General features: G+C 41.3%; 4 protein-coding genes and 2 non-coding genes across 7 annotated transcripts; 2 read left to right on the top strand and 4 right to left on the bottom strand.

Annotated features, from left to right (window-relative positions):
* Positions 1-159: 159 nt before the first annotated feature.
* On the top strand, positions 160-1,961 carry DMAP1 (DNA methyltransferase 1 associated protein 1). Its single transcript, XM_017072412.4, has 5 exons — positions 160-361; positions 421-810; positions 866-1,455; positions 1,514-1,668; positions 1,744-1,961. Exons 1-5 carry the CDS (start codon positions 261-263, stop codon positions 1,807-1,809), a joined length of 1,302 nt encoding a protein of 433 aa, XP_016927901.1. The 5' UTR covers positions 160-260; the 3' UTR covers positions 1,810-1,961.
* Positions 1,962-2,341: 380 nt separating this feature from the next.
* Positions 2,342-20,449, top strand: Lrt (Leucine-rich tendon-specific protein). The gene is made up of 6 exons (XM_017074784.4): positions 2,342-3,137; positions 15,885-16,287; positions 17,239-18,426; positions 18,868-19,014; positions 19,081-19,166; positions 19,228-20,449. Exons 1-6 carry the CDS (start codon positions 3,040-3,042, stop codon positions 19,811-19,813), a joined length of 2,508 nt encoding a protein of 835 aa, XP_016930273.3. The 5' UTR covers positions 2,342-3,039; the 3' UTR covers positions 19,814-20,449.
* On the bottom strand, positions 10,709-13,168 carry LOC108010000 (lysozyme). 2 transcript variants are annotated; one of them, XM_070995103.1, is made up of 4 exons: positions 13,030-13,168; positions 11,791-11,949; positions 11,583-11,735; positions 10,709-10,975 (listed from the first exon to the last, which is right to left on the bottom strand). In XM_070995103.1, exons 2-4 carry the CDS (start codon positions 11,936-11,938, stop codon positions 10,785-10,787), a joined length of 492 nt encoding a protein of 163 aa, XP_070851204.1. In that variant the 5' UTR covers positions 11,939-11,949; positions 13,030-13,168; the 3' UTR covers positions 10,709-10,784. The 2 variants fall into 2 exon arrangements, with proteins under 2 accessions (XP_070851204.1, XP_016930275.2); XM_017074786.4 differs by having other exon boundaries at positions 12,956-13,146.
* Positions 14,068-15,174, bottom strand: LOC108010001 (lysozyme). Its single transcript, XM_017074788.4, has 4 exons — positions 15,021-15,174; positions 14,394-14,482; positions 14,267-14,330; positions 14,068-14,201 (listed from the first exon to the last, which is right to left on the bottom strand). Exons 1-4 carry the CDS (start codon positions 15,172-15,174, stop codon positions 14,068-14,070), a joined length of 441 nt encoding a protein of 146 aa, XP_016930277.3.
* Positions 16,495-16,566, bottom strand: TRNAW-CCA (transfer RNA tryptophan (anticodon CCA)). The gene has a single exon. It is a non-coding gene; the product is annotated as a tRNA-Trp (tRNA).
* TRNAW-CCA (transfer RNA tryptophan (anticodon CCA)) lies at positions 16,933-17,004 on the bottom strand. Its single transcript has one exon. It is a non-coding gene; the product is annotated as a tRNA-Trp (tRNA).
* Positions 20,450-20,634: the final 185 nt, after the last annotated feature.

The following is a 20,634-nucleotide window of genomic DNA, read 5'->3' as shown; positions in this document are numbered from 1 at the left end:
ATATTTAAATAGATAGAACGGTCCGTTTGGTGACCGTTATTAACATTTCAAAACGTAGTAGCCTTCAAATATACCAGACATATATATTAGATTTTTGGTATATTTTAGAGATGACGGGTAGATATTTTCCTGCTGTGTGTTCATGGTCACACTGAGAGACAGCGGATTTATATTCCTGGATTTTCCATCAAAATATCAAAATAAACAATTTGGAAAAGATATTTGAGTTAAACTTTGTTAGTAACTACAAGTATTAAATCATGTCGGCCGATGTGCGCGATATTCTGGACATGGAGCGTGCCAACACGCCCGAAGTGACTAGGGATTCCTTTCTGGCCACCAAGAAGCGCAACTTCGAGCGGTAAACAAATAAATTCACATGGTTGTGGTTTAAGAAATATTAAATGTATTTTATTTTAGGACCAAGACGGCATCCCGTCGCCCGGAGGGAATGCACCGAGAGGTGTTCGCCTTGCTCTACACAGACAAAAAGGATGCACCTCCACTCCTGCCCACGGACACGGCCTTGGGAATTGGAGCCGGTTACAAGCAGACAAAAGCCCGTCTGGGAATGAAGAAGGTGCGCAAGTGGGAGTGGGCTCCATTCTCGAATCCGGCTCGCAACGATTCAGCCGTCTTCCATCACTGGAAACGGGTCACCGACAATTCCACCGACTACCCCTTCGCCAAATTCAACAAACAGCTGGAGGTGCCCTCGTACACGATGACGGAGTACAATGCCCACCTTAGAAACAACATCAACAACTGGAGCAAGGCGCAAACAGATCACCTCTTCGACCTGGCCAGGCGGTAAGCCACATATCTCTTATTCATTAGCACAAATCTCATCGTCTATGGTTTTCAGATTCGATCTTCGTTTCATTGTGATGGCGGATCGCTGGAACCGCCAGCAGCATGGCGCCAAGACCGTGGAGGAGCTCAAGGAGCGCTACTATGAGGTGGTGGCCCTGCTCGCCAAGGCCAAGAATCAGACTAGTGAGAAGAAAGTATTCGTTTATGACGCCGAGCACGAGAGGCGGCGCAAGGAGCAGCTCGAGAAGCTGTTCAAACGCACCACCCAGCAGGTGGAGGAGGAGCAAATGCTCATCAACGAGATGAAGAAGATTGAGGCCCGTAAGAAGGAGCGCGAGCGCAAGACGCAGGACCTGCAAAAGCTCATCTCGCAAGCAGATCAGCAAAACGAGCACGCATCAAATACGCCCAGCACTCGCAAATACGAAAAGAAACTGCACAAGAAGAAGGTTCATACCCAGCCGCGGCCCTCCAAGGTGGACTCGGTGGTGAACGCCATAGAGATCGGTAGCAGCGGCATCAAGTTCGCCGACCTGCGCGGTTCCGGGGTCTCTCTGCGCTCGCAGAAGATGAAGCTACCGGCGAACATTGGTCAGCGCAAGGTGAAGGCCCTCGAGCAGGCCATCCAGGAGTTCAAAGTTGGTGAGTACTGAGCGCTGTGACATTCACCCACTGTCGCTAATTGGCTTGTTCTTTGTAGATCCCGCTCCGCCGCCCACGGAGGAGATATGCACCTCCTTCAATGAACTGCGTTCCGATATGGTATTGCTCTGCGAGCTCCGCACGGCCCTGTCCACCTGCGTCTACGAGATGGAAAGCCTCAAACACCAGTATGAGGCCGCCTGTCCGGGGAAGGTAAGTCGCTAGACTTTATAGACCGCAATGCATCTTAACAAAGGTGGCTAATTGGTTTTCCTTTAATCAATGCAGACGCTGAACATCCCGCCCTCACTGGTGCCCATCAAGACCGAAGCCCTGGACAATAGCACAAATTAATTAAGTTAACGCGGCCCGTTTCCACTCAGATTCTCCAGACGCCGTGGTGTGTGCGGCGTGCTAATCATTTGTAACCCGTTTTCCACTGTCCATATTTGTGCATTTGCGCTACTCCCAGTCCGCATGGGGAAATAAATGGATAAACAAGAAAATTGTTTTGCGGCACACTCAATGTGAAAATCAAATAGCCCACGGCCAACGTTGGCCAAGCAGATGCCATGTCGAGTGTGAGAACTTTTTCCCCAGTGGTTGATTTATTTTCCAGCTACATAGCCATGCTCCTCGCTTAGTGGCCTCTTATTTGGGTTAGGTCGGCCAGCAGAAGCGCGGTATGCGATCTTTGGCGAGCCGAAAAAGAGAATCGAGCCATGTTCAATTCGACGTTGTGCCTGCCCACACAATTCGGATATAGATGCAGAGGCGGAGGCGGCAGTCGTCTGTCCATTCATCGGACCAGTATTTGTGAATGAACCGACTGCGAAGGCAAACAAATACACAACACCCCAGACGAAACGAAAACGAGAAACGGAGAGGAAAACGCATATGAAATCATTCTGTTGGCGGCTCGACCTGCCTTACCTGAGCGTAGGCCGCTCAGTCGAGTTTCAGACGTCGTCGGGTTCAGTTCGTGGCAGTTGATTGCGCTGGAAAACACAAAACAAAACCAAAGGTTCTGTAGCTGCCCCATGCAACTCGAAAACCAAGTACGTCTCGGCTCTGTGAAAATGCAAATTTGACCAAATACTCGAGTGGTTCAGTGCACAGTGCTAGTGCTACCTGGTCGTCGTCGTCGTCGTCATCGTCATCATCATCCCTCCCTACCTAGCCCTTCGAAACTCTGGGAATCCTGGCGGGGGGCAACACAAACAACGCATCCGTTTCCGGTTCTTTCTGTTTTCTGTTGATTGTATTAGCCATACCTGCTGCTGCTGCTGCAGTCGCTGTCGTTTTTCATGAATGAAATTTTAATTTCGTGTGTGCGCGAGTGTGCCTGTGCCTGTGCCTGTCCCAGTGAGTTGTTGTGAGTGCCGCAAGTCCAGTTTGAGCCCAAAAACTCGAACTCCAGCGGTGTCAACTGTCGGCCCACCGATCGCATTGTCGCCGGTGCACCGTGAAGATCTTTATCGCATTTTAAATATACAAACGTTCTGGAGCAGGCAGGCAGGTAGAGAACGTAGAGAACGGAAACCAAACATCGGGGCCGGCCAGGTTAATGCGGTTTATTGTTCTATGAACGCTGCTGGAGCCATCGCTCTGTTTAAGTTTCGCACGCTGATAAAGAGGACCTCCAGGCCCAGCCCAGCCCTCAGAATGTGGCCAAAGCTCAGGTGAGTCGAGACTCTCGTTTTTGGGTTAATTTAATGGCAAATAGTCATTATGGTTGCTTAATGCGATAGAAATCAGACTGATCGCCATTTCAAACACACACTCTCTAGAAAATTAGCACCTTTTAATCTAATAATAGCTGCGGACTCGAAGGCAACCCAAACGTAGACTTAACTCAGCCGCGGGCTCGCATTAAAATTCAAAAGATATAATGATTTCAATCAGCTAAAAGTCATTTAACGCCGCCCAGCGCATGGCACTTCCGTTGTGTGTTCGTCTCGAATTTCGTATAATTTCACGGGCTAATGTTTTCCCAATTCACCTGGCTTTGCCCACGCACCTTTCGAGGGCTCTATAGAGAGAAGAGACAGGCAGACAATCGAGGAAACCCACACGCCGAGGGTTCCACTGTTTTCCCCGCTCGGTTTACGCGCAATTAGCGCTTTGTTGCTGCCTTCTCCAACCTCTTCTAATTTCATATAACTCATCATTTTCACAGCGGGCAGCTCTGGAACTTCGGGTTCAACTTACGGCGACAATGGGGAATACGAAAAAGAAAAATAACTTTTTATTTACATTTCATTTTCGAACGCCCACAATAACAATGAAAGCAGAGGGGGTAAAAAAAAGAAAGAGATTGCTCATAATTAATGTTTATATAATTTTTTACTGCTTTACATGCGGCTCATTAGCCGCCTGGCTGTTGGATTTCGGATGCTATAGGCACTGGGTTTCTGTTCTTCACGGCAAGTTCGTTGCCTAAGTCTTTTGTTTCGCCAACCGTGGGCGACCGCTTGATGCGGGACAAAATATATATATACATATATATATAGCCAAGAAAAAGAGATAAAATAAGAGACATTTGTGCTACTTACTTGCCGCAGTTGCTCCACAACCAGTTGCCAAATTTGGCAATGGGAGCGCAACAACAGCTGAATGCTGCCCACTTACTTTTTGTGCTCAAAGTGTGTCGCTGTCATCTGACAATGATCCAATGAGCTAATGTTTCTTTGGATCGCAAGAAAAACAAAAAGATGAAGATGATGCTTCGCTGACTAAGAATGTTATGCTGTTAGGACCCTTCTCTATAGGCAGGGCAGTTCCACTATTTTCTGGCAGTGCATGGCATAACTTATACAGCCCCCCATTCACTTAGCATACTCCTCCGCAGCATCCGAGCAATTTCTTGCCATACAACTTCGGTCTGCGTCTGGCATTTGCATTCGTGTGTGGGCAGCTTTTGGTGTGGGCTAGACCAAGATCTCGAGCTTGGTGGTATCTATCTGCCAAGTGATGTCGCATAATATGTTTAATTTAGTTTATTTTCCAAACCCATTTTCCTGCCCTGTCGGCTTTCTTCGCCGTTCCATATTTTCCTACCAATTTTTCATTGATTTTTGTTATCGAGCCAGCAGCGTTTTCCATTTTTTATTGGCTTTCTGTGTCTGTTTTGGCTCGACTTGTCTCGGCTTTCGAAATGTCGCAATTAACAGTCGATTTTGCATTATGCACATGCGTTGGCGGTCTCCGCTTCTCTCGACTGGATTTCCCAGATTTGCGTGGGCTGTGAACTTGGTTTTTAGGTTTATTGTTTGCTCGGATGTGGAGGTCTTCGGGGAGGATAAGTAGGGATACGACAGAACACCAGGGTTTTTGGTGGGATATATCTCTGGGCGGGGCTACCGATCATGAAATAATAGGAAATGTTAAATGTTTTATAAAAACAATTACTTACTCTTTGGATTAACATTTTATTAAATGTGTTTTATATGTAGAAACCTATCTTGATCTTGAAATTTCTGATCCTGAAATTCCTTTTTTAAAGATCAAGATTCGGCAGAACACCAGGTTTTTTGGTGGCATATATCTCGGGGCGGGGATACCGAAAATGATTCAATAATAATAATACATATACCTAAATGTTTCATAAAACCAATTTCTGAACCATTGGATTGGAATTTAATTAAATGGGCTTTTTTATATGAAACCATCTTGATCTTGATCTTCAAAATAGCAATGTTATGGAACATTTCGGTAAATAAATAACCAATTTTATTGGAGAAATAAAAATGGTATGATAATGGTTTCTTGTTTTACCCAATATTGGCATCATATACCCATTTGGAATATATATTTAAGCCTAATGATTTCTTCCTGTCCTGTCCGCTATTATGATGTTTTCGTTTATTATATAGTATGGCGATCGTTGCACGTTAAGAATATTAAAATACCCTTATAAGCATTAAATAAATGACCCAAAGGCAAGTGAAATGGGCTGCAGGAGCGAACCGAGCAGAACCCAAACAATGTCCATAAATTTCGAGCTCAAATTGCTTTTAGTTGTTCGCAGCGGCTGCCGTCGGCCATATTCATATGCAAATGGCATACAAAAAAGTAAAAAATAAGAAAAAGAAGTCAGGCACACTCGGATTTTAAAACAGTTTTCGGGCCCAAACGAAGGCAACAAAAAATCCAATTTAATTTAAATTAAACACAGGCTGGTCCAAGTTCATTCATGTTCATGTTCGGCGGAGGCTGAGCGGGCCATAAAGTGCAAGATTTGGTAAAGAAAAATGCAAACGGACAAAACCCGGCTTAAATGGCTTAAAATCCGAATGGTCGAATGGTTTGTTTACCTTGCCCCAGGGAAAATCGCTTCGAAGCGGATCGGATTAGCCAACTGTTCTTCCCTCGGATATGCACCTTTTTTTAAAAATTTTATTTTACCCAATTTTGTTTTGTTTTACATATTGCCCTCATCAGATTTAGCCAACAAAAGAGTCAACTTGCAAGCATTGCTGTCAGTTATGGGTTACTTTGTCTGCGATTTGGTTAATTGTTCGAGTGTTGGTACTTGGCCAAGCAGCTGCCCACGTGTGTGTTCAATTAAAAAGTAATTTGCCCAGCACAGGCAACTTGGCAAACAAAGCAAAAGCAGTAAAAACAACAGCAACATCTGAACAAAAAAGCAGAAAAAAAACGGCCAAAACCAGAGACGACAGAGTGCCACCCACACGTTTCCGTTGACTTGTCGTCGGCCCACTCTTAAAAATAATACTCACTAATTTTATTTCTCGGATTTGTTGCTTTTGTGTCGTCTGTCGTTTACAACCGAAACAAGTTTGTCAGACCTGTGATTTGCAGTTCGCTTTGACAATATTACCAGCCATTTGAAAATACCAGCGAACCCACATAAAAACAGATGTTGTTAAAAGAAAAGATATACTTTACATGTAAGTTAAGGCATTTGGAGTCAAATCCAACTATAAATTAGCTGAAATCAATCATATTATTTAATGGGATCCCTTAAAAGTTACAGCTTATTTATTTTTAAAAAGAGCTCATACTTAACATTTCATATCTGGTATATTAAACTTTAGTTACTTTTATAAGTATGAATTACGGAAATCTTAAAAAATTAAACACTATACTAATATTCTGATATCATTTTAGATCTTTAGTAAATCAGGGTTCTGAAATATTTAGGCTTTATATCTTCCCTAAGCCATTAATAATTCATTTTTATAAAGACCATAGGTTTCAGTTGAATATTAAAAACATATATGATTATTTATCACTTGTTTGCAATTTACAAGCCTCAACAAAAAGTAATAAAAACAACACTAAAGTTAAATGTTTATCATAGCAAAAGTGTAGTTTTCAGAGTGGTTTTAAGATTTAATAATTGGCAATATTAGATTAAAACCTGACAGTTTTTGCCACCGTTTCAGATGACTGTCAAATGAATAAAAATAAAGTAAAACTCGTACATATTTTGACTCATAATTGTAAAAGGAAATATAATATTTGAAATCCTTTTCTGAATGTCAGCATCCGCTTCCGTCTTACAAAATATAAAGACGATTAAAAGAGTCCAGTCATTCTCGCATTCGTTTCTGGCTCCTTGAGAAAGGGATTCGGAACCAAGGGACCAGTATATCATCACAATTAAATCCCTTTAGCAGGCTTCCCCACACAATCCTGTGTTTTCTGTTTCCGGTGCCCTTTGTCTACTCGTTTATTCCCTTTTTCGGCATGCTAAATACCCAGGCAGACCACAATGCTTGATGTTGGTGTGGCTACTTCAGTTTCGAAAGCAGCTGTTTTGGTTTTCCAATTTTTTTCTTCGTTTTTTATGTGCCTCACGTCTGTGGTTGCCACTTTTGCGTGACATTTCGACCTTTGGCTGGCTTTGGCAGCAACTTTTACTATTTCCAGCTAGGCATAAATTTCATTTGCCACACACAAACACACAGTATGTGCCGCATTTCGATGCGCTTTCAACACTCGAACAATGCCCCAGCAGGTTGATATCCAATATGCCCCAAACCAAACCGAAAAATATAATAAAATAAAATAGCAAATTGCTAATTTCGCCTTTGGCCTATGCAACATGTTGCTGTCATTATGATTAGCTACATGTTGCCTAATTTGTTGCTGCAGCTGTTTTTTCTTTTTCTGCGGTTAAAGCTACTTAAAAATAAAAGAAAAATATTTTACGAATAAATAATTAGGCAACACAACAGCAGCTGACGCCAAAATTGCACTGCACAAATAGCTGCACCGGAAAAAATTCAGTTTACTAAATAAATCTGGTTATTTTATATATAATAATCAAATTAAAAAGCTCCAAAGAATGAAATTTCTGAATATTGAACCTGATAATTATGATAACCCTGCCCATAATATCAATTATCTGTCGTTTTACTAATCTATTAAACTCAAAGAGCAACTACCATTCGTTTTCCCCCTATCTACAATTACTTGCTATCTTTTACCAGCTTTTTTTCTCATTTATTGCCAAAGAAGGCGAGCTAACGAAAAACGCGTTTTTAATTGTTCGGTGGCTTATCGCATGTTTTGGCCATTTTGGGAGCTCAAAAATGTTTAGCAAACGGTTAGAAGAATAAAGACAAGAAACAAAATAATAATTTGTGCCAGTTAAGCCTCAAGTTATGTGCAAAATAAATAAGAATCGGTTGTTTTTTACGATTTGTTGTTAGCGAATGATTGAAATTTCCAATCAGTTTTGAAGTTTGTGGCAAGTTTTCAGAGTCAGCTGCAATATATACACACTCACACCCATTTTGCGGCGTCATTATCATATCGTTGTATCTCCCGATCTTCATGCAGCATCATCAGGCAGCACAGTCGTTCCGTTCCGTTCCAAAGAAAACGTTGCAATGCCGTTACCAACGCCATCCACTTCCAACCATATACCATATATGATATACCATCGCCTAAGATGTGTGCATGTAGGTATACCAGAGGGTTTATTTCCGTTGACGTGCCTTAATTTCAGCCAGTTTGGGTCTGGCTCTTTGGCTCTTGCCGCATTTCAGTTGTTCCTGGTGTTTGGCTCTCTGTTTTTGCCCAGATGATGATAATGGCTACGCCGATGACGATGGCGCTATGAACCGAGCGCCTACACAGATTTAGAGATCTCAGAAGAAGGGGTTTCTTAGCTAAGATACATAAATAAAATCTAGGTACAATAAATATCTCCCAAGAAATTATATATAGAGATCTAAAATGATCGCCACTACAATATATAAGGATAGCTTTTCAGGTTATATCAGTTTAATTTATTTACTAAAAGTAAGAGGATCGTTAGGCTTGATCAGAAGTGTGTTCTTATAATTGGTTCCACAAGCAACCTTGCTAATTTTTTACGATATATATATACTTAATATACAAACTTAAAAAACTAATTTTTTTTAATTTAAAGTAATTAATAAAAGTATAAAGGACTTGTTAAGGATGATATCCTGAAGAAGGAAGTCCTTAAAAATACATTTCTTTTCTCTGCCAACTATATTGATCACTAAAAAAAACATTTTTATGAAAAATGTAATACAGTCAAGATATATCTACATATATTGTATGTAGACTTAGAATTTTAGTTTTTATAAAAACACCATTAAGAAAACGTTAGAAATATTATAATATAAATAAAGCGTAATACTTATTATAGGGCATTTGAAATTCGCCAAGAGCTCGTCTTGGCCACTTAAATGTGTGGGAGCAGGCAGCTCTTGAATAATCAACCCAAACTGGCGTCTCCAGTCTGCACACATAAAGGTGACGGGATGGCGACGACTGCTTTTGGTTTTTTTTCGGATCCAAAGATTCAGAGGAGCCCAACTGGTTGTGGTGGCTTGATTAGCGAGTCCGTGCTAAGTCCAAAGCCAAACAGTTGCCGAAGAGGCAGCTAGTTGGCCAATGGACATGGGATGTGTTTTGATTGAGTGCTCCTGCTGAGTCACCGGCGACAGGTCAGCGAAGATATCTGGGTTCTCGTATCTGGGATCTGGGATCTCCGCTCCTGGAAGGTGGGAAGTGGGAAGTGTGAGGCGGGGCATTTTATGCATAATTAGCCACACTGAGGACGGGGAGGAAACCAAAAAATCGGACAGGGGTAGAGCGGAAATTAAAGGCACTCAAACGTTTCGAATCGTTGACCAGTTAGCGTGACAGAGGTGGAGTTAAGCTGAGCTGCATTTTAAAATATTTTTATTGTTGAGGATGTGGCCGGTGTGTACGCAATGGTCAACAAAACACTTGACTCGATGTTTGTTGCACAGAAAGAAATATTTATTAATTTAAAACTATTCGAATTGAATATTTCAGTGTGACTTAAAAAATATTGATTTAGATATAAATTATGATCGGAATGTTATTAATCGGAATTACAACTTAATTTAGCTTTTCAGTCGGACCATTCCGCATTCTTTTCGCTTTTGTATGGGGGCAAACGGGAAAATTCATGGGATTGGTGCTGAATTTTCTTGTGAGTGGTAAGCATGGTACTCACCACCTATGTTGTGAACGCCACGCTTACCGACATTTCTTACGCGATTCCCGCGTTTTGAATTACTTATCAATAAACCAACGTTCAAATAAGATTTATCAAATATCATTTGATATGTTTGTTCCATTAGAAAACTCGTTTAATAAAAGTAATCAATTATCCAATTACCATGGGTATTATGAGCAATTCGATGACAATTATCCTGCCCTTTTTTTCCTGTGTGATGTAACCAGCAAAACTCTGATTTATTTTGACCACGTACATATGCAAAACCCATTCTAATGGAACCGGCGAGCCAGTGTTTCCTCTCCCCATGTTTGGCCATTGTACTTTAGTTGGCAGTTACGCTCTGATTTTTGAGCCTCCACCTGTTATTGTTTGCCTTTGGCTCTGGCTTTGCACGCTTCCCTGATGCTGATGCCCTGCGGTGCGTTGGCAATTGTTGTCATTGCCCAGAAACAGAAACAGAAACGGAAATGCCGCCTTTTGTTGAGCGGAAATGCAAAATGATATTGTTCGCCGGGCGGGCAGTGGCAAGAACCCAAGTTGATATGATTGACTTTGAATGGGTCTCGAGTTGCAATGGATGCAGCTACAACTATCATTTACCATAGGCCTCACTGACAGACGCAGATGTCATTGGAAAGTACCATTAAGATCCCAACGCCCAAACAGAATGGCAGGTCGCCCACTTGGAAGCCCTCTGTCTCCGATTCGCACTCCCTGTGTGGGCACTTAACAAATGCAGATCCAAACAAGCAATTATGCAAAGCATTCACGTATGTCTGTATATATATCTCTAAAGTTAGATGCTCAGTTAGTACATAGGAATAGGTGTTCAGCCGGTGAGGAAACCGCGAGGTGACCGCAGAGGAGACAGGCTCCGCAGGTTGCACACCACGCGGAGATTGGGCAGGTTCTGGGGATTGCGGCAGAAGCGATCCCAGCCCTTCCAGTACTTGAAGCCCTCGCGTTCCTGGATCATCCTGGCACAGGCGATGTCGTCGCCTATATCGTCATTGGAGAAGTCTGGAAATAAACAGAATTATAAATATAAAATAAGTGCTGACGTACAATTAAGATAACTTCTAATTTAGTTATTAAACATAAATATGTATATATTTTGATTAATAAGGAAGTTTTTAAATTTGTACCCGATCTTTTCTTTACCTTTTTTAGATATAAGTATTAACTACTTTTTGATTTTAACTTAGAAACTAGAAAATTAAATAACACATGATTGAAAAAATTTAAATATTTTGGGGAGAACTTTAAATGTCTCCGCCTTAACTAGTTTAATAAAATCTCAACTTTGAACACCCACGCTATTGGATATAACTAAGAAATCTAATAAAGTTAATGGAGCTTAATGTAGACTATATAATGAATATTGCCTTTAAACTTATTAAGTGTTGCATATATTTTTTCTATTGTCCATTGTTGTTTTGAAAATAGCCTTGAAATTAAGTTTAAGTAAATAACCGCATTTTAGATGTCGAAAATATATTTTAAACTTAGGATGTCGAAAATGTGTAAATTTCAAACTTAGGAGTATAATGAATTTATTCTGAAAAACGAATATCATTTTTAATGCACCTCCCAGTATTTTAAAAAAGAAAAAATATATCTATCTCACCTTCACATTTCATATTGCACTGTCCTCCCTTTCGTCCTTCGGAGCAATAATCCCTGCTGTTGATCTGGAACAGACCATAGTTCTTGCTTTCATTCTCCTTCTTCGTTATCTTCCTGGTGTCCAGGTAACTCTCGTGCTCCACCAGGCAGATCCCTGTCCATAATATCTTTAGTAATAAAGTTCTTAAACTCATATGCAAATCACTCACAGTTGGATATAAAAGTTTTATCAAAGTTGTAGTTCTCCACTAGTACACGAGTTAGTTCGCATCGTTGATATTTCTTGGATTCCACTTGGATTGATCCCAGCAGCAGTAGGATCAGCACTGGTATAAGCCACAAACAAAGAGTTTTCATTTTTGGCTGATCTAAAAGTAGAGGCCCATCATTTAGACTATAAGGTGCATGGCAAAGTACGATCCTCATTATTTATGGACTTACTTAACCATTCACCTGAACAGTTCAAAAAACTCAGCTTTGCGCATAATTTTTTTTTCTTCTATATGCACTTTCCCATTTACCAGCTTTAACACCTGATTTCAGCTTGATAAATACATATAAACTACGTTAGATCGTGCATTTAACGATCTTTGAAAGTGTTAAAATACTTCTGCACCCTTTTTGGGGAAGATTCTTTCGCAGCTTTTTAGCTTTTCACGGCTTTGCATGGCATTTCTTCTTTTGAACACCAAACAAGAAACTCTGATTTCTGGTTAATTATAAACCCACTAACAAATTACCATTATTTATGCCTTTGCTTACCCCCACGCGATTCAATGGCCTTGTGTTATTCTTGTTTTTGCATCTTTGTTTTTTATTATCAGTGTTTATATCAGTCATCCTATCTAAAGATATGTCTATCATGTCTGTCTACCTAAGTTATATGCAAGTACACCCACAATACAATACTTATTGTAAAGGCATTATCTGTTTTAATTTTTAATAGAATACCGGTTTACAACCATAACTTAACATTTTATTTTATAGTTCTTATAGTTCTAGCACTACAATGAAACCTTTAAACAATATATTCAAGTTGTATATTACGCCTAGTTGATTACGTGTAGTTCAAGCCATAAAAGTGGGGGACTTAACGACTTTCATTTTAAGTAAGCATATCATTTGAATGTAAATAATAAAAGGCAAAGGCATGATGTATCCTCCAACAAATACACTTTTCAAGGTCACCGCAAACCAAAAAGCAAATTCATGTTTTTGTGCTCGTTCTTAACGTTCTTAAATTGAGTATACGCACTGTACACGTTTCACTTTTTCTTCAAGATTCGCATGCAAGCGAATGTAATAATGAGATTGGGATTACTTCCTCTGGCAGAACACTTTTACTTGAGCAAACTGTTTGTTCACTTTGTTTACCTAATTAACGCAGAACAACAGCGATCTTGGCAACAGGAAACGAGTTTGTTGGGGGAAGTATGCGTATCTTCTACCTGTATCTGTATCTTCTACCCCGTTTCGTGAGTTTCGTTTTTGCGATGGCGTGCTTTCAAATACATATGATTTGTACAACCGATCGGATTCGGATCCGATGAGAAGCTAGCCCGCCGGTGCGACGCTGCTGACCCGAGTTTAAGTACTGAACGCCCAAGCATTTCTCAGATACAATTGCGACTCAGTTTGCTTTTGAGTAGAGGTAATTCTCTCCCAAAACGCCGATCGCCGAGCACAGCCCATATGAATTTGCTCGGCAGTATGATAAAGCTGATAAGGTGCGCGGTTGTCACGGTTGACTTGCTACCTGAACTCTCTGACAAATCTGATGATTTAGGGTGATTCGGAGAGGCGGGATGAGAATCGCCGGGTTTCGGGTGGGTCTGTAATTCTCAGAACTTTTTTCGTAATATTTGCAAAAGGTATTACTGTAGTAATCAATTGAATAAGAAAGAGTTCAATGATCCAATCTTATGATCTTTATCTATTCTAAGGTATTTCACGGAACTTTATTTAGCATAAGTTAATGGTTTATGATTACCAACTATATTTAGATTTTCATAAGAATTTTAACGATTCACCTCGGGCTTATTAAGGTTATCAAAGTGGGCGAAATTATTTCCCAAGACTTGGTATAATAAGTAAGAGACAATCTATACAAAAGTGCTTTATAAAGTCATTATTTTTATAATTGCTTTCTTTATTAGCAACATTTAAAAATAGAAAATTCACTTCCTAAATAAAGTGTAAGCTTTACTCTTTGATGCTGGTTTGATGAACGATGTTTCCAAGAAACATATAAAATGAATATTCTGTATAATAACTTTTTAATTGTCAAAGATGAGTGATTAGCTTTCGGGGAAAAACACAAGCTTTGCGATAGCATGTGCAACAGATAACGTGAAAATACTGAAAATATTTTAATCATGCGAAAAATAAACACACATTTTTTCAGACATAGTGACTTAGGCTTTATGTGATGATTTAGTAGCTATGCATAGAGTTAGTTAAGGCTAAGATCGAGTAGAAAAGCAGTCCTAGCAGCGCGAAACATCGGGCAGCGTGCGCCCACGACATTTGCTCATCCATCCGGGCCAGGCCTGAAATCCGTGGCGGTTGAAGATCTGCATGGCACAGCGTGAGTCATCCGAGATCTCGTCATTGAGGAACTCTAAAATGGAAGGGGGTTCCAAATTCATATTTTTTACGTGGGCGTTTTGCGGAATGTGAACTCACCTTCGCATTTGATGTTGCATATGCCTCCACGACGACCTTTGCGACACCAGTTTTTGCTGTTGATCTGTGAAATTTTTGGGATTAGCATAGACTGGCCCAAGTAGATAGGGATATATGGCTAACGCACCTGAAAAAGTCCATAGCTGACGCTCTGGTTGGGCAGTTGCATGGATTTTGACGTACTGCGTCCACTCTCCGCCTCCACTAGACAAACCCCTTAATATAAAAAAAGGGATTGTATTTATGGTTTTTTTTACAAAATTTTAAGTTATTTTCTTATCTAAATATAAATACATTTGGTATTCACGATAGTAGTAGATAGTAGTAGAGTAGGTCATTATACACTTTATTGCCTGTAAAACTTTATTAAGGTTCTACTGCAACACAATATAGCATGCGTTATATTATTGTTATTATTATTAGCTTTGTTTTTTATATTATTTAATGTCCACTAAAATATAAATCCGACATCCTAAAATGCTTCTTTAATTAAAAACTATACAAATTTGAAAATGATATTGCTTATTGGGATTTTACTGCACTACGATACAGGGAGCCGTTCAGAAAATAGCTTCGTATGCTATTATTCACATTTCCTATAAAATTTTAATCCGAAATCATTAAAATTTAAACTTTTTTTGATATATTGGTTTAAAAAACACTTTTTAAACGTTTAAAAATTGTTACACAAATGTTTTCACAAACTTTATATTTTTAGAGTTCCAATATATTCGATATATTTAACTATACTTACAATTGGATAGATAACTGCGGGGAAAGTCGTGACGCAACAGCTCCTTGGCCAACTGACAACGTGTCAGCAGCTTGGACTCCGTCTCCCATTGCGAAAGCAGGAGAAGATTAAGAACCAGGACGAGGGCTCCACCTTTGGGCAAGTGACTGGCCATTTCGTTACAGGGGTATAGTTGGATTGGGACCACTGCTAATCCTTTGGTTGGGAGAGATTCTAGAGCGCTTCCCTCCGCGGCAACTGCGAGTACTGGGCACTTTGCTGCGGAATTATTTCTACGGCACTGGATGCGTAGCGCCCGAAATCTGGGTTTTTAAAGCCTCGCACGCAGTTATTGTTTTCTTCTGGAAGTGGGAGGCGGCACTCGGGAGCGGTCTGATGATATGGGAAAAATGTACGGGTTACTCGCCTACAGGGGTGACTCATATATTAAGCAAATGTCTTTAAGATACATTTGTTCCTAAAAATCTCTAGGAAATATATGATATGAGATCGTAAAAAGTATATATTCTTTTTTTATACTATCTAAGATAAACAAGATACCAAGACAAATCTCTCAGTGCATTCAATAAATCGCTTTGATTGCGTTAAGCTCTAAATTGGCAAATTGTCTTGCAGAGATAACAATGGGAATCTTTAGACCGAAACGCATCCACATCCACTGGATGCTGGACACAGATGCACTGCGTGGGTGTTTGTGTGTCAGAGTGTCAGTGACAACTGCGGCTTGACCTAAAAACGCACGATCTGTGGATGTGCGAGGGATGTGGGGGAGTGCCAGAGCAAGTGCATCCCTCCCAGATTCCAAGTGTTTTCGCTTTTCAATGCTTGTCCGACTAATTTCCATGAAAATTTTTCCATTTACAGCCCAATTCTCATGCTCTCGCTGCTGTGCGCCCTGGCAGCGGCCAGTGACCTCAAGGATCTGCTAGAGGACAGCACCACCACGACCAGCACGAGCACCTCATCCTCGCCACTTCCTTCCTCCTCTCCCACCACGCCCACCGCCTATGTGGTATCCGCAGCAGCAGTTCCCGCCCCTGTTCCCAGGGAAAGGGGAAAGCCCAAGTCCTCATCCGGAAAGTATGTCAACAAGAGCGCTCCAAGGAAACGCAAGGCGGAGCAGGTGTCCTCGTTGCCGCTGCCCGTGGACGACGGCCTCATGGAGTGGAAGTGCCCCAATATCACGGGCACCCGGAACGCGGAACTCGAGTGCGGATGCGATCTGCCACACACACTCCGGTGCAACATTGACCTGCACGGGATGTTGGTAAGGCCTTTTTAAAAGAAATATATATTATATATTATTATATTAAAAAAAAAAACTTTTCCTGTTTTTAAGAACGAATGTTCTCCGTTCAAGAACAATGTTCTCAATTCAAAAACAATTTTCTCAATTCAAGAACAATGTTCTTGGACACTTCTTTCTGTATAGGTATTTTATAAAAAAAATCAAACATATTTAAATATGTAACTTTGACCCCGACGTGATTTGAACACGCAACCTTCCGATCTGGAGTCGGACGCGCTACCATTGCGCCACGGAGTCCTTTTAAATGTATATTTCTTCTTTGAACTAATCAATTACTAAAGTTTATAAGTCAAAAACGTTTTAGAAAAATTTATAAGATAGGTGCAATCAGCTATGAGATACCCACTTTCTTACCACGTTAGTCTTATAAATAATACAAAAACAATAGCTTGATTATTATGTCATGAAAATATGTCATCTAATAGAAAGTATTGCGTTCAATACTTAACAGTCAGCCAGATCTAGTTTATTGGTAGATCGTTGGCCCATTCCAAGCAAAAATTATTTGTGGGAATACATTTTTAAATATATATATATCCCTTTACCTTTAAGACCTTTAAGGTTAGGTTAGGATACAAAAAAAGAGTTTAAACTTCCCACATTTGACCCCGACGTGATTTGAACACGCAACCTTCCGATCTGGAGTCGGACGCGCTACCATTGCGCCACGGAGTCCTGTTAATATTGCACTTCATATTTGTGATCATCAAATAGAAATCACTTAATCTATTTAACAAACATATTTTAAATAATGATATGATAGGTACAGGCTCCACTATTAGTTATTAAATTCAAAACAAAAATGTATGCGTCCGGCCTAGCTAAATGAAGTTATTATCTAACCTTATCCAAATATATATATATATCTTTATAGCTAACTTATCTCTATCTTTGATTTGGATTTTACAGCTCCTGGCGGACAGACTTCGTACCTCTCCCTACTCGATCTCCTTGCTGGACTGTTCCTTGCGCAACGTGACCTTCCTGAGCGACGCCAAGATCTTTGATGGCGTTTCGCTACATGGTCTGGTAATTTCCTCGGGCGAGATCAAGCGGGTCCACAAGTCCGCCTTCCTGGGAATCCGCGGACCTCTGCAGGCACTTGGTCTGCCCGGAAACGCCCTGATGAGTGTGCCCTGGAACGCTTTGTCCACGCTGGGAGCCCTGGAGCGCCTTGACTTGGCCAACAACAAAATCAAGGCTTTGGGCACCGCCGATTTTGTGGGTTTGACCAGCCTGGTCTATCTGGAGCTGAGCAACAATCAGATCTCAAGCATTTCCCAGCGCACATTCGGAAATCTTAGGAAGCTGGAGGTGCTGAAGCTGGGCGGGAATCGGTTGGGTGACTATGCCCAGAGCTTGAGATCACTGAGCCAGTGCTTCAGTCTACGCCAATTGGATCTGCAGGCCAACAACCTGAATGGACCGTTGAGTGAGCAAACTCTGCCCGGCATGAAGAATCTCGAAAGCTTGAATCTTAATCGGAATCTAATCAAGAGCATCCAAAACAAGGCTCTGGCCAACTTCTCGAGGCTGGTGAGCCTCTCCTTGCGCCACAACCAAATCGATGTCCTGCAGGATCACGCCTTCTTCGGCTTGGGAGCTTTGGACAGCCTAGATCTAAGCTACAACGGCATCGTGGCCATCTCCAGTGCCTCGCTGCAGCATTTGTCCCGTCTGACCGTACTGGATCTCACCCACAACTTCCTGCGAGCACTGACCTCCGACTTGATAGCACCGCTACCATCTCTCAGGGAATTACGGCTGGCGGGGAATGATATCTCTATTGTGGCCCGGAATGCGATGGACGGAGCTCGGGAACTGGAGAGTCTGCAGATGCAGGAGAATCCGCTGTCCTGCGACTGCAGCATCCGGCCATTCGCCGAGTGGTTGCAGGAGTCCCAGCTCCATTCCAGCCTCAGTGCCTCCTGTGTGACTCCGCCAAGGCTGGAGGGAGCTCCGCTTCTCCAGGTTCCCGTGGAGACACTTAGCTGCGACATGGACAACGTGGAGAAGGATAACAACAACATCATGCAGCACCTGGAGACGCTGGCCAAACCCAATCAGACGTCTCCCATCAAGGATCTTTCCGAGGAGGTGAGGGTTGCTCTTTCTAAAGCTAAATATCTTAAATATCTAAATTGAAATGAGAAAAAATTTAGTTATTTAGTTATTTATCCATTTATTTATAAATGTTACAATAATTCGGTATTTATTAAAGCAGTTATACCCATTTATAGATCTTTATTAAGGTTCCATTCAGAATTCCCGAAGTTTTTCTTATCACAAGTTCAAGGTTTTTTTTTATTCGCGACTTTTTTGTAGCCTAGTATAGTTTTGCACTTTGGACAAGCACTATCTAAAGCATCATAAAGCTTAAAAAATTTCAAAGCTGATTCCCCGACTAAAGCAATGACCAAGTAATATATGCTATTTACTCAGCAATTTGTGCCATTTACTACTGCTTTTCAAAAACCATTATAAACTATTATAAAATAATAAAAATACAAAATGTAAAACAAAATTCTCTACCCACAGATTATTCTACATGAGCTGCATTTCTCGGCAGACTATGGCCTGATCCTCACCTGGCTTCTGAATCTTAGCAAGAAAGACTATATGTGTGATGCCATTTTTGTCTACAAGGAGGAGCACATCAACGAAATTCTTATAGACAATTCACCGGTAATTAGCGGAAATAAACTTAACATAAAGTACATATATCTGATTCTTTAATATTATCGTTTATAGATCCATTGCGAGAGTAAAGTGGTCAATGGTCAGAACACAGTAAGTGTCATAGTGCCGGATAGTTCATCCCTGGAAATAGGAGAGAGGTGAGATTCCCTTAGTTAAATTACCTGATTAATTAACTAATGCTAACCATTTCACCATCAGCTATCGCTTTTGTCTGGTGATGATCCAAGAGAAGAAACCCGAGGCGGAACTGAACATCGGTTGCTCCAACATCACCCAGCTGGAGAGGAGCAGTCCGGGCTCCGTTCCCGTGTCCCGTCAATACCAGCGACGTCCCTACTACACGGCCAATGAGCTTAAACCGGAGGCAGCTCACGAAGCTGGTGAGGATTACCAGCTGAATCAACGTCGCTTCAATTCGGTGGTCGGAAGCCAACCGCAACAGACTCAGCAATCGACTCTGCTGCACAGCTACACGGTGATTGATTCGCTGAACAAGAGTTTCTTGCCGGGATTGGGCCTTGGAGTGCTGGTCACCTCCGTGCTGGTCCTGATCTGGGGAGCCACAAGGATTCGGCAGACGGGTGGCAGTGGTAATGGCAATGGTAGCAGGAATAACGATAGTATTGGCAGCAACAGCAGCAGCATGCACAACAATAATAATAACAGCAGGCCGGGCACTCCAACCGCCACCACTTGCTATGCCGCCTCGGATCACATAGCCCGCCTGGCGGATGCGGAGAATGGGACGCGCTACCTCAAGCTGCAGGCCACGACGAGCCTGTGAGGCAGCAGAAGCAACCAGCAGCAGCAGCAGGATGTTGCACCTGCCCACTCAATAAACCATGTGATAGTACGGTTCCGACTGTACCGACTTGAGTAGTTTGTAAGCGATATACATACGTAGCCCTAAGGTCCACTGCACTAATCCAAATAGTTGGCCCACACTAACCCACTCGTGCCATAAGCTAATCGATACGTATCCCGAAACTCCCATATATCAAAAGGAAATGTACAGCTGAGGTCAAAAGAATGGCAATAAAATCTAGTCTTCGAAATTGTTTAGGATCAGAAGACCGAATATTAAGTATCCTGATAGATCGTATCCATTTCTACACTTTATAAAATAAATCAAAATACCTTTCAATTGTTAAAGCTAAACTATAAACTAATCGTTTCCATTTATTCTTTTGACCTCCGCTGTAACAAATTTCTCAATCGGAGACCCCTCCGGTCTCCTCAAGAACTAGTGTTAACTTAGTTTACGCCTCCTTTTGGTTAGGAATGGAGCTTGTAAGTCATGACCCCTTAGAATTAAGGCTTTAATAATTTATTAACAAATTCAAAGCACACAATAGAAAAGAAAAACATAACATCAAGTAAATAAAAGTGAAAAGAGAAATAAAAGCCAATTTCAATCGAATCGGAGTTCCTAAGGTCAGTTGGGCAATTTTTGGGGGGTCTATTTTTGGGCAGGTTACGGCCGAAAGGCCGCATAATGCTAAGTGGGCTATTAACCCCATAACCATGACGTCGCATTTGGCACGAACATATGCGATGTGGAGAGCCGTAAACCGAATTAGTTAATTTCTATTCAAATGAGCTCAT

This window comes from Drosophila suzukii, chromosome 2R (assembly GCF_043229965.1).
Source record: "Drosophila suzukii chromosome 2R, CBGP_Dsuzu_IsoJpt1.0, whole genome shotgun sequence".
Taxonomy (NCBI): Eukaryota; Metazoa; Arthropoda; class Insecta; order Diptera; family Drosophilidae; genus Drosophila; species Drosophila suzukii.
Note: the sequence above shows the minus strand (reverse complement) of the source record. Positions and strands in the feature narration are given on the sequence as shown.

What these genes read in the sequence shown, in the direction of transcription:
- LOC108010000 (XM_070995103.1), bottom strand. Translation starts at nt 11,938, where the DNA reads ATGAAAACTCTTTGTTTGTGGCTTATACCAGTGCTGATCCTACTGCTG. An exon ending in TAAAACTTTTATATCCAACT is followed by an intron (nt 11,736 to 11,790) that starts GTGAGTGATTTG and finishes TATTATGGACAG; the next exon opens with GGATCTGCCTGGTGGAGCAC. An exon ending in GTGCAATATGAAATGTGAAG is followed by an intron (nt 10,976 to 11,582) that starts GTGAGATAGATA and finishes GTTTATTTCCAG; the next exon opens with ACTTCTCCAATGACGATATA.
- Lrt (XM_017074784.4), top strand. Translation starts at nt 3,040, where the DNA reads ATGAACGCTGCTGGAGCCATCGCTCTGTTTAAGTTTCGCACGCTGATA. An exon ending in AGAATGTGGCCAAAGCTCAG is followed by an intron (nt 3,138 to 15,884) that starts GTGAGTCGAGAC and finishes TTCCATTTACAG; the next exon opens with CCCAATTCTCATGCTCTCGC. An exon ending in TTCTTATAGACAATTCACCG is followed by an intron (nt 19,015 to 19,080) that starts GTAATTAGCGGA and finishes TATCGTTTATAG; the next exon opens with ATCCATTGCGAGAGTAAAGT.
- LOC108010001 (XM_017074788.4), bottom strand. Translation starts at nt 15,174, where the DNA reads ATGGCCAGTCACTTGCCCAAAGGTGGAGCCCTCGTCCTGGTTCTTAAT. An exon ending in CCGCAGTTATCTATCCAATT is followed by an intron (nt 14,483 to 15,020) that starts GTAAGTATAGTT and finishes TTTTATATTAAG; the next exon opens with GGGTTTGTCTAGTGGAGGCG. An exon ending in TCAGCTATGGACTTTTTCAG is followed by an intron (nt 14,331 to 14,393) that starts GTGCGTTAGCCA and finishes AAAATTTCACAG; the next exon opens with ATCAACAGCAAAAACTGGTG.
- DMAP1 (XM_017072412.4), top strand. Translation starts at nt 261, where the DNA reads ATGTCGGCCGATGTGCGCGATATTCTGGACATGGAGCGTGCCAACACG. An exon ending in AAGAAGCGCAACTTCGAGCG is followed by an intron (nt 362 to 420) that starts GTAAACAAATAA and finishes ATTTTATTTTAG; the next exon opens with GACCAAGACGGCATCCCGTC. An exon ending in CATCCAGGAGTTCAAAGTTG is followed by an intron (nt 1,456 to 1,513) that starts GTGAGTACTGAG and finishes TGTTCTTTGTAG; the next exon opens with ATCCCGCTCCGCCGCCCACG.